General features: G+C 37.4%; 1 protein-coding gene across 2 annotated transcripts; it reads left to right on the top strand.

Moving 5' to 3' along the window:
* The first annotated feature begins 3,740 nt into the window (after window positions 1-3,740).
* Window positions 3,741-10,548, top strand: LOC105057256 (probable apyrase 1). Of its 2 annotated transcripts, none has more exons than XM_073248664.1 (9): window positions 3,741-4,278; window positions 5,393-5,521; window positions 5,627-5,715; window positions 5,888-5,966; window positions 7,250-7,455; window positions 7,648-7,736; window positions 9,560-9,777; window positions 9,870-10,059; window positions 10,139-10,408. In XM_073248664.1, exons 1-9 carry the CDS (start codon window positions 3,961-3,963, stop codon window positions 10,249-10,251), a joined length of 1,431 nt encoding a protein of 476 aa, XP_073104765.1. In that variant the 5' UTR covers window positions 3,741-3,960; the 3' UTR covers window positions 10,252-10,408. The 2 variants fall into 2 exon arrangements, with proteins under 2 accessions (XP_073104765.1, XP_010938111.1); XM_010939809.4 differs by having other exon boundaries at window positions 3,742-4,278; window positions 5,627-5,683; window positions 5,888-5,980; window positions 10,139-10,548.
* The last annotated feature ends 1,694 nt before the right edge of the window (window positions 10,549-12,242 follow it).

Raw genomic sequence — 12,242 nt, 5'->3', positions numbered from 1 at the left:
GGTCGCATGAGCGCGTTTCACGGGCGTTGCGCAATGCAAAACAAGTCCACTGGCCCACCCCTCTAGTGACATGACATTCCACGAGCCTTGACAATGTTTCCGTATCCATGTGATCGCGGTGAGCTTGTCTCATAATCTGCCGTGTCCTACACTGGTACCCATGCTAAAAACCTGAGTTGTAGCTTGTAGATCAGCTAATCCACAGGTGTCTCACACGTGGTATCACCAGGAGGGCTTTTCCAACACAAGCAAACCATTCACATATGCCGACCTTGGTTATCCAATGATATTTATCCTCTATTTGATATAAAAAATAAAAAAAAATTATAAAAAAATAATGAAAAAAAAAAAAAAGATAGATCAATCTTTCATTCATCCTTTTATATATTTGATAAAATATAAAAAAATAAATGAAAATAATTTTTTTTCTGTTTAATATAGGATTAATGAAAAAAAGAATGAATGATACTTGTATAATATTTTTATTAGATCAATCTTTAATAAAATATTACTACTATCAATTTATAATATTTTTTATATTAAAAAAATAAACGACATATAAATTTATAATCTTTATAATCCATAATTATACAAATATTTAATTATAATTTAATTTAATTTAATACATGATTTTATAAATTAATTATTAATGAATTAACTATATATATTAATTATATAAATAACTAATTAATTTATAATTTAATTTAAATAGTTTATTAATATTATGTTAATAGTTAATTAAAAAATAGTAAATAAAAATAGAGAAATAAAAAATTATTCTAATTATTTTATTATAATTATCAAAATTATGTACTAAAATTAAATAATTAGTAATAAAATTTAATAGTATATATAAAAATATATATAAATAATATAAATGAAAAAGTAAAAAAATATTATAATTTTGTCAAAAAAGATAATGATGGATAATTTTATCAATGCAAAAATCCATCCATCAATACTCCATCTATTGTTCCTTGCATCCTTCCAATTTGAAATTGGAAGGATGCAAATTAGCAGATTAGGATGGATGGATAATCTTTCTTTTTTTTATCCATTATTCTTATAATTTTTTGAACCAAATGATAGATAAAGGCCATCCATCCTCTCGTAATCCCAGTTAAATATTGGGTTAACGTAGCATGATATTGTATGTGTTGGATCTAATGGTTATTTGCTTTTGCTATAGTACTCCAAAATACTGTAAGTTGTATTACTATTGGCTTTCTCTTGACCATCCGATTCAACATGAATAACTTAATTTACCCGCTAACAATTGATTGTAGCCAAATTATATGCATAATTAGTACAGTAAATACTTCGAATGCCATATATATTTTGAAACCAAAAATGATGGCCAGTGTGATAAATATCTCAAAGTTTAGCCTTTTGGAAAATATCTCCTCCCTCAGCCTCAATGCCCCCCTTAGTACCATAGAAAGCCATCGATGAAGGCAACAAGCTCTCTCTCTTCATACGCTGGCACCTTAATCCCCTGGCCGCTCTCCGTGGCGTGCAAGATCTACAACACCCTCTGTGGTGGGCTGTCTCCTAACCTATATAATCATCTCTGTTGCACATAGAGCCCAACGCTTAGGCATTAGCACCTAACTATATCCCTTGGTGGGACGAACACCATCTGCCACTATGAGCTCATACCTAAGGATGGCCTCATTTATTGAGGGGGCCGAAAGTGATGAGATCTAGCCTTGAGGTCCCCATGATTATAGGCTCCTCCTTAAGGGCGATGCCATTAGCCTTGCTTCAGGCCTTCTCTTACTCAATCACGCCCTAACGCTCGTTGGAGAAGAGGCGAGCTTCTCACACTCAACCTCATGGGCGTGTTTCTTGGTGGTGAAGTGGTGGAGCAAGATGGAGGTGTTGAGGCAAGAATTGACCCTACAATAAAGGCACCTGATGGCCTTATTCTAAGCATGTTCATTGTTGTAGGAAGTGGACGGTCTACCATCGACAAGCTTCTTCTTGTCGTGGGTGGAGCACGTCAAAGGTTGGCCAGACTTGATGTTGGCATTGCCATTGCTGCTCGTAGGCAAGTGATGGAGGAGCTGGTGGTTGAAGGACAAAGTTAGGTTTTCGAGCATTGCCGCCTCTTCTTCATCCTCCTCTCCTCACTCCAGTTCTCCAACACCCTTATCTACCACAGGCTCGGGTTTTCTACTGTGCACCGCACAGTGCGGTGCATAATGCACCATTCATTGCACGATGGACGGTCGCGTGCGGATGCACGCCTGTTGCGCACGGTCGTGCTCGACCATCCATAGCGCAGTGGATGGGACGTACGTGCACTGCACGGTGCGGTATACAGTAGAAGATTCGCACGATACCTACCACCACTCCTTGAGAAAATCCTCTCTCATTTATCTCCTCCACCACTTATACTCCTTCCCTCCATCCTCAGTATCACCGCCCACCACTAGGGTTTCAAGGCAAAATATTAAAATATTTTTTTTTGAAAAAAAAAAGAGGCCGATAGGAGAAAGGGTTGAGTCAGCTCTATTGATTTGATTTAGCCAAATCAAAATAGAAATAAATAAAATATTTTTTGAAAAAATAAAAAAGCTGGTAACCTGCGATTAATCTGCTGCTAACCTATTAAGAAAAAAATACCCCAAATATCCTAATTTATTGGATGATTTATATATCTTCTAACTTTTATAAAATATTATAAAAAAGGTTCCGTAGCAAAACCCTCATTTTATTATTTGATGGTTTCATGCAATATCAAGTTATAATTAGGTACAGAGATGTGCGGAGATATAATTCTCAAACTTCATATTTCATGACCACAATAGGTGTTTATCAATGTATAATAAAGGGCTACCACTACATCCAACAATCAAATAACCTGATAACCTTTCAAACAAGCCCGCTTCTTCTTAATTTATGCTCGCGAAATTTGATGATTTCAATTAACGACAGTTTGGGCCACTCCTATATTTTAAAAAAAAAAAAGAAAAATCAATGATACCATGGCTAAATAAACTAATAAAACCATCCGTATATCACTTAGTTATAGATATACACATATACATGCAGACATCCAGAGATACGAACACTTTGAACGAATCACCAAGACAATGACATCCGTCCTCTCACATTGTAGGAGTACCTAACCAATCCTCTTGGTCCTAATTGCTGAACGCATTTGACCCCGCACAATATCTTCCAGCGAACGGGTCTGTTTTACCCCTTCAAATTTGGAGCTCAACCAATATGTAAAGGATTCCAAACTACACCCACCGTCAAATCAGACCCCGGAACATACTGGATCTCACATTCCCCATGGACCCCACTCCCCTGCACACCCACGTGCCACTCGTCTGCCACATGTCCCCGGTTCCCGCTCCCCTCCCGTTGCGTCCCGGCCGCGTCACTTCCGGGAAAGGTCGTGCTGAAAGAGTATACGGAACGGTAGCACGAGTGTAACAGCCAAGCAATAAAAATCACAAAATTCCTCCTTCCACCTGACAAAAGCACTCCCGTTCCCACTTAACCCCTAGACTACTCCATGACCCAACCATCTGTACCAAACAACGCGTGGTCCTTTTCCTTGGTCAAGAATTCGGGATCCGTAACCTTATAAATAAAATAATATTAATTCGTAAATAACAGCTTGTGTGCTGTTAGTTTCATCTGTCTCCGCTCCTCTCTCTCGTCTTTTTTACTCCCTCCTTGGTTGCGACCGGCGAAGCCCCTGCTCCGTCGCAGTAGCAGCACCGGAGAGTTTGATTGCCCAAAGTGGGATAAAGATCTCTCGTCGCATCCCGTCGCCGCTCGCGGATCCGGTCCACCGCCTCGATCCCACTCTTATATTAGAAGCTGGAGACCGTCCAGGAAACACCGCAGCCCTTGAAGCCGCCCCCGAGCAACGGGCAGATCCGGTACCGCTCGCCGTCCGCCGCCGAGCTGATCCCGGCCCCCGCTGACGCCGATGCGAAGATGAAGCAGCGGGTCGCCGCGCCCCGGCAGGAGCCCCTCGCCGACAGGATTCACCGCTACCGCGGCGTCATTCTTGTCGTCTCTGTCCCCCTCCTCCTCGTCTCCTTCGTCCTCTTCATCATGCCCCGCGCCCCCGCCGCCCCGCTCCTCTCCGTTCCTGCAAACGCCGGCCGCAAGACCGTCCCCGGTGGCGCGGGATCCAAGAGCTACGCGGTCATCTTCGATGCTGGGAGCTCTGGGAGTAGGGTTCATGTCTACTGCTTCGATGAGAAGTTGGATCTGCTTCACATCGGGAAGGAGATCGAGCTCTTCAGACAGGTATGGGTCGAGAAGGGTTCCTTCTTCTTTTAGATGATTTCTTTACTTAGGGTTGGAATTCGAGTAATGTATGTAAAATTTAGCATATTTTGACACTTCTGAGATGGATTCTACTTCTTATTTTGAACAAACAGCTTAAAAAGATTACTTAGTGTATCCAATACATAGTTTCCATGTGAAAATATTTATTTGGAATTAGAAATTGGTCTCTGATAAGATGATAATTGCTGAACTAGCTACTGACAATGTAGATGTGACTAAATTTCCTTAAATTACTTTGCCAATGAAGTTAGAATTTGTGGTAGAAGAGAAACCAGTTGGGAAATGTGATGATAACAGATCTGCTGTGATGTCTTTGTGGCATCACGAATGCTGTTCTTTGGATTGTAATGTTGCATGAAATGTTTGTGGTGCCATGAGTAATTATAGTTCTAGTAGCAAACTTTTTTTCATATGCCATCGTAGCTGATGATTGATGATCCCTGGTACTAAAGTTTGCAGCTGTTATTGATGGGCAAAAAGCTGTTCTATTCACTACCATTCATCTGTGGAATCGAAATTTGACAGATTGATTGAATCATGAAACTCATATTTTTGCCACCTGATATACTTAGGCCTTCTGTACGAGACAATATGAAAACCCTTGATAATTAACAAAGTTTTTCATGAAAAACAGCAGAAAACAATAAACTTTTTAGGCAGTAAATATTAATGGGAATTTCCCATTTTCCATGTGGCTCATTGCATTGCATATATGAGTAGGAACTATGATGTTTAACATGTTAGCTTAGCCTTGTGATATATATTAGGTTCCACAAGCAACCATCATAATAAAGCAAATGTTTAAGTTACTACACAAATTTGTAAAAAAAAAAAAAAAAAGTAGCAAAACTCAATATCAGACCAGCTATTTGGTGAATTTAAGAATAGGGATGATATAAACTTTGGCTCGAAATACAGCAAAATAAAATTCCTTATAACTTGCTGAGAAGATCAGGACTTACTGCTTGTTATCATCTGCCATGCCCCCTAGCACCCAACTTAAATGATTAGGCTAGGAAGTTCATCATAGACCTTGTTGTTTGGTATCATACTTTTTTTCCTTTTTGTGCAGAAAAAACCAGGCTTGAGCTCCTTTGCTAAAGATCCTGAGGAGGCTGCAAACTCACTAATTCCTCTTTTGGAGGAAGCTGAAAGTGTGGTTCCAGCAGAATTACGGTGGAAAACACCTGTCAGAGTTGGGGTAAATCATAATTTCTTGGACAATAAGATCACATGGTGTTTGTAGTTTGAAGTCGATGAATGCATGCTGTCATCAATGGTCATTCACATATTGATGCCTATGCAGGCCACTGCAGGATTGAGAGCTTTGGGAGCTGAAACATCTGAAAAAATTTTGCAAGCGGTAATAATCCCTCGATATTCATCAGAAAAAAGGTTATTCTTGTTTTAAGCTGGAAAGAACAATACTTTCCTTCATTTTATTTTCTAAGGTTAAATGAATTTTAAATCCACAATTATAGCTTTGTCCTTGCAAGGGATAGGTCTGACTCTTGCTTTAGCACAACTATTCTGTTATTTGCTTTGATCTGAACATGCAGTTTTACAGGTCAGGGATCTTCTTAAAGACAAGAGCTCACTTAGATTTCAGTCAGATTGGGTGTCTGTTCTTGATGGAAGTCAAGAAGGTGCTTTTCAATGGGTATATAATTCAAACTTGTTTATGTTATATCTTCAACATTTTACTTTAAAAATTCTATTTCGTACCTTGTAATATTGTGATTGTTTCCAACATTGAACCAAACTACTATTCATCTAGGAGAAAGCATTAGTTATAAAAGGAAACATAGTGATTTCATGAGTCTTTAGTGTACTTATGCTGAACATTGTTGTTATCAATTAATTCATTTGTGCAACTTCCCTAACCATACTTCAAGAAGCCTGAATCATTTGGCTCGTTTCTCCTTTTTCTTGTGATGATGCCTTTCTTCATCTGGCCACATCTAATCAGACAGACATTAATTACCAATTTAAATTTGATTTTACAAATGGCCAAGACAATCATCAATTTAACTATTTCTAATTAAACTAGCTAACTTGCATTGGCTTCACAAATAAGAACTTGAGATCAAGTGAGAAAGCATTGAAAGAATGCTCAAGCCTTTGGCCTCTAGATCATGATGTACAACCACAGCAATCATTAACCCATGAAGCTGGGGCTTGGTGAGCATAACTCTACACGTGTAATCTCTGCTAGAAAATTGAGTATCATTTTACAATCGGGTGTCATTTTTGATGTCACTGACTCACAGATCGTGCCAATATGCTGAGTCCTGTTGCTACAAAGGATGGCCTACCCAAAGATGGGGGAGGGGGAGGAAGGGATGGAATACATTTATTCTAGCCTGTTTGGAAAGGATAAGTTATCTTTTAACCGAAATGATCTCAAATAAAAAGTGAAATTCATGTTTCTTTATGCTACTTGTCTTTGATGTTGTGATGTTGTGCATCCTTTTAATCCTATTTCCATAGTCCATAAACCAACCAAATCTTGAAGCATGTGATAGCTGGTCTTCGATGACAGCCTTTTGCCTTTTTCTTGTCTTCTAATTTGCATCTTTTTATTCATCTTCCATTAACCTTAGAGAAAGAACAAAACTATAGTTATGCAGCGGTGGTCAATGGAAACTGAGATTTCCTCAAATAAAGAAATATAAAGTATGTTCATTTTCTTGTTATATTGCGCATGGTGTTAGGTAGTGAGGCTTGCTTTGTACTCAACTTTTTCATTTTTGAAAGATATTTAATTACTTGTATTTTAGTTTTTTGAGATAATGTTATTCTCCTACAAGGATATTGAGAAATAATATTCAGATTTTGCAAATATTTACTGCTTTTGCTGTGTTTGATGATGCTTAAGCTTTCTCTTCAATCTTATTCTATTACTAATAAGAAAATTCTTTATATATAGGTTACTATAAATTATCTGTTAGGAAATTTGGGAAAGACATACTCAGACACTGTTGGAGTGGTTGATTTGGGAGGAGGATCTGTTCAAATGGCTTATGCTATCTCCGAAAAGGATGCTGCAGAGGCTCCAAAAGTCACAGATGGAGAGGACTCATACGTGAAGCACCTGTTTCTTAAAGGAACCAAATATTACCTATACGTTCACAGGTTTGACCATTCCTTGATCGACTATTAGAACTATTGCTTTCTAATGTCTGTTTCGAGTGAGACTCTTGTAAAGTTAAGGGGGATAGAAGTTAATGATCTCAGTCTGGTTTAGAATTTGGGAATTCAAATTCTAGTTGTTGCTTGCAGTCAATGCCTTGGAATATACTCCTAACTGGGTTCTTTCCCTTTCAGTTACTTGCATTATGGTCTATTGGCTGCTCGAGCAGAGATTTTGATGGCTGGAGAAGGAAACAGCAACTGCATTTTAAACGGTTATCGTGGTATTTTTTCCTTTATACTTCCCACATTAAGCCTTCCTGATTTTATCAATAATTGTCTTATGCATTCTCTGGACCTGATGTATTTGAAAACTACTTTATTCTGTAATTTTCTTTTCACATAAAATATGTTTCTAGGAAATTCATATTCCTCATGGTAAGAAAATTGTAACAGTAACCATCTGATTTGCATGTCCAATTTGGATCTCTCAGTTTATTCTAGTCTATATAAATCACTTGTAAAGATAATATTTTCATGATGGGTTCAGTTAATTACAGAAGGTAAGGGTTTGTTTTAATCATTTTGTATCAGATAAAATCTAATTGCTTTTATACCACATTTTCTTTGTGGTAAACAATTGTAAGTGGAATTTTGTATCTTTTCAGAAGTCCTGGTTTTCAACGTTTTTGGCCAACCAAAAAAAAAAAAAAAACACATTACCATTTTATTCAATGCTGTTGAATGCAGGAAAGTTAAAATCACCCTAGGTATGGGGATTTTCAAATTACGTATATTGCTCCTGTAAATTTTTTGTGCTGCCTTTAGTTATATATTCTTCATCCTTTTAAATTTACAAATCACATAAAACAGATAAGAGATTCTAAAACTTTAGCATGTGCGGTGGATTGATTATGCAAGAACTGACTATCAAAAATTTAGAACGCTACTATGCCTCAAAGTTTTTCATACCTAGAGGTGCTTTTGACTTATTGCTTCTGGAGAAACAGATGCAATGACCCCACTGCTACTCAAACTCTTCTGCTAGCATTGTAAAAGGCCACAAATTAACTTCTTCAGCACAATGATGTGTTTCGAACTTTTTAATCGAGAACCATGATAAAGTGGGTAAGATGGATGCTGTAGAGCTCTTTTAGCATTAGCAAGATGGTTTTCATTAAAGTCTTCCTAGAGACATTTGTTAGTCAGTCAATGTACCCCATAATTTGCTTAAGTAATCATGGAGCATTCGTGTATTGTTATGTCACATTCATTAAGATGCTTGAGGACTACCATTTAGATGATGCAACTCTAGAATGTAGTGACAAGTTTGGCATTTGGAAATTAAACAGCTACAAGCAAATATTCAAAATTCAAAGAAATGCAGAGCTTTCCCAGATGTTCTGAATTAGCTTGGATAAATAAAAATCAGAAAAACTTATCATAGTTAAAAGGATGTAAATTATTAATATGTTTACTCATTTATTCATGTGAGACAAGTGTTAGAGAGATAAGAACAGCAAAGAAATAGTTAAAAGATCATCGCCAACAAAATGTTTGTTATTAATGCATAATTCATTAAGGTCTCTTAAACCGATTATAAAAAATTCATGTTCATCTCACAAAATTTGAGAATGCATCATGAATGTGTGAAAAATTCTTGATTTTTTTCATTCATGGGGAATAATTCAAAGCACCATCTGCACAAAGAAAAATAATGTGGAATAATTCGAGAAATTTTCAGCATGGTGAATTCTGTTGTTAATATGCTCTGGAAGGTTAAAATAATACAGATGACAGATCAAATTTTATCCTTTTAATATCCATTTGGGCAGTGGATTTTAGGTATAACTTTTGCATGAAAAGTCTCTTTGAATGTTTTCCAAAGTCTACAATTTGCCAGCACCCTGGAAACCAATAAAGATTTCCGGTACTTTAAGCTGCTATAATGGAACGTCATGGTGGCGGCATTGAAGATATTGCATAATTCCATTTTCTTTGCTAACTCTGATTTGAGGAAATGAAGTCATGCTGTCCTTTTGTTACTGTTTGATATAGTGAGAATCCTTCTTCTGATTCTCACTTATAGCTTTTTTCCTCTCCAAAGGGACATACAAATATGGGGACGACGTACACAAAGCAATATCTGCACCTTCAGGAGCTAGTCTTTCTAAGTGTAGAAGTGATGCTGTTAAAGCTCTCAAAGTTGATGAACCAGTATGTACGCACATTAAGTGTACATTTGGGGGTATATGGAATGGTGGAGGTGGAGATGGGCAGAAAAATCTATTTGTGGCATCCTTTTTCTTTGATAGGGCTGCTGAGGTGATACGTGACTAACAATATAGACAATAGGCTATCTTTTGAGCTCTTGTCTTCCAATTTGGAGCACTAATTATGTATTATTATCTACATAGGCTGGTTTTGTAGATCCCAAGGTGCCGGTTGCGAAGGTTAGACCTTCAGAATTTGAGGAGGCTGCAAAGCGTGCTTGCAGATTGAATATTGACGATGCCAGGACTACCTATCCGCATGTTTCTGTGGAAAATCTCCCCTTTCTGTGCATGGATCTTGTTTACCAGTACACGTTGCTTGTGGATGGGTTTGGTATGCCATTCAATCTTCCATCTGCGAAATTTCTCCTAGTTCTGCAAGTATATTCTGATTCCATATTTGCATGTGACAGCCCTGGATCCGCATCAAGAGATCACGCTGGTGAAGAAGGTGCAGTACGGTGATGCCTTTGTCGAGGCAGCATGGCCGCTGGGTAGTGCTATTGAAGTTGCATCATCTCCATAATGACAATCTGTATGACGAGCGGCTGTTGCAATGGCTTCAGATATTGGTGGTTCCAAGGATCTGATTTTGCTGCCAAATAATAATGAAAAAGCTCTGCCAGTATTGCCTTTTTCCCACTGCTTCAGGATTCGGGTTATGCTCCAATTTCAGGGAGCTGGGAGCGATGGCGGTCACAGTTTTGCAGTATAATTGATTGATTTTCCATTTGTAACTAAGAAATATGCATTTTGACACTCATGTTCTTTGTGACAGAACTCTTCGGATTTCTTGAGCAGCCTCGAGAGGAGATTTGATGGATTTTTTTTTTTTTTTTTTTGAACCTTGTCACAGTTACATAATTATCACAATTGATATTAGTTCAGATGGCTTTTGCCAACTAACTATCAAATTCAAATAGAATTCTTGCAGCATGATTCTCTGGGATTATTAGAGAAGAATGTTTTCATGTAGATATCCAGTGGGTCAGCACGAATGAAGGTTCAATCTCTACGACAGTCAGCCATTGCGAACATATTGTGCAAAAATTTGTGCAACCACCCCGATCCCAAATTTTTGGGTTGTGAGCTGTGAGTCGCTTGCCCGTTCTACTAATTCTCTCACGTCAGAAAAACTATTCAGGAAAGTTGAACCGCCAAGAACCAAAGATGCCTGCTTTGAATGTGAACTCTTTGAACGTGAACTTGGTGGTGAGAAACCCAATTTCCAGTCCCACCTTTTTTTTTTTTTTTTTGCTTTTTGAAAAGCCAAATGGTGATTGTGTCGCCATCAATTCATTAAATTAATTAAATGATACAGAAGGTGAAAACCACAAAGAAGGGCACTTTCAAAAGAGGGTACAGAACTGTTTTACCCAAAAAAAAAAAAAGGGTACAGAACTCAGACGCGGAACAACGCATAGACACTCGGACTCGGAACCTCCCTCTGGAGCCAAAACACAGGGAACAACGGGTACAGCCAAAGACAGTGACAGAGCAGCAGCAGCAACGGTACTGGTCCTTGCCACCGTTGGTTCCAGCTGGAGTCGGCCCTTAGGAGGTGGGGTGGTATGGGGTAGAAAGATGGGTATAGGCTGGAAACTCCATTTGATAGGTACGAACTCGAGACCAAAATTTCTTCTTTTCGGAAAAGCCGGAAAATTTTCATTATATATATTAGTATTTCTTAGTATTCTGGTACATAAAATTATAATTAATAGGATGATTCTCAATTTAAATATTTGATTACATATTTTAATATACTAGTACAGTAAAAATGATTTTTATAATATATATGATATAGTTTATAAATTACCAAAATATATGATTTTTAATTTTTAGATATTTTAGTAATACAGTATAATTAACTACTAAATTATTTATTTTGGAATCAAGTGGAAATTATTTTTTAGAAAATAAGTTATTTTATTTTTTACTTTTTATAGAAAATAGAAAACTAAATCAATTTTAAACTGGAGGTTAATTAGTGGCCTTGTGAATTTAAACGGTCAAAAGGACGACGTTATACTTCACAACGATCCGACACCTCCTTGAGCCTCGGCTCTTTTCACCCTTTTCCGTGATGTCATGCTTCAGAATGCAACGTAACAGGTGATTTGGCTCCATTTTGTTGGCCAGGATGTAATAGGCATTGCCAAGGATGATGCATGGACGGTCTTAGATTTATTTGCAACAGGATATGACATGCTCAATCTATTCGAACCATCCAAGTGTATCTATTGCACATTATCCGGCTAAGAATCATATTTTATATCCTATAGTCCAACGGGCAAATTTCAGTTGGAGCAGGGCAGCAATCTAGTTACCTCTACTTAGAATTGGCTGCTAAATGCATGAATTATATGCATGTAGAATCATTAACATTTATAAATAATTTCTTATTAATTAAAGTTTCAAAATAAAAATTATAATTCAAAAATTTCACTCATTATTTTATAGAAATTCTGGATATATATGTGTTTTGTGTTATGTGATGGTTGCTCCAGTGTGGTTGAA

This window comes from Elaeis guineensis, chromosome 14 (assembly GCF_000442705.2).
Source record: "Elaeis guineensis isolate ETL-2024a chromosome 14, EG11, whole genome shotgun sequence".
NCBI classification, from domain to species: Eukaryota; Viridiplantae; Streptophyta; class Magnoliopsida; order Arecales; family Arecaceae; genus Elaeis; species Elaeis guineensis.
The sequence above is the reverse complement of the archived record's forward strand: the minus strand, read 5'-3'. Positions and strand labels throughout refer to the sequence as shown.

Excerpts from the sequence above, each read along its gene's own strand:
- LOC105057256 (XM_073248664.1), top strand. The coding sequence starts at position 3,961 with ATGAAGCAGCGGGTCGCCGCGCCCCGGCAGGAGCCCCTCGCCGACAGG. Across the intron at positions 5,522-5,626 it reads AAACACCTGTCAGAGTTGGG|GCCACTGCAGGATTGAGAGC; the intron begins GTAAATCATAAT and ends ATGCCTATGCAG. Across the intron at positions 5,716-5,887 it reads CGATATTCATCAGAAAAAAG|GTCAGGGATCTTCTTAAAGA; the intron begins GTTATTCTTGTT and ends GCAGTTTTACAG.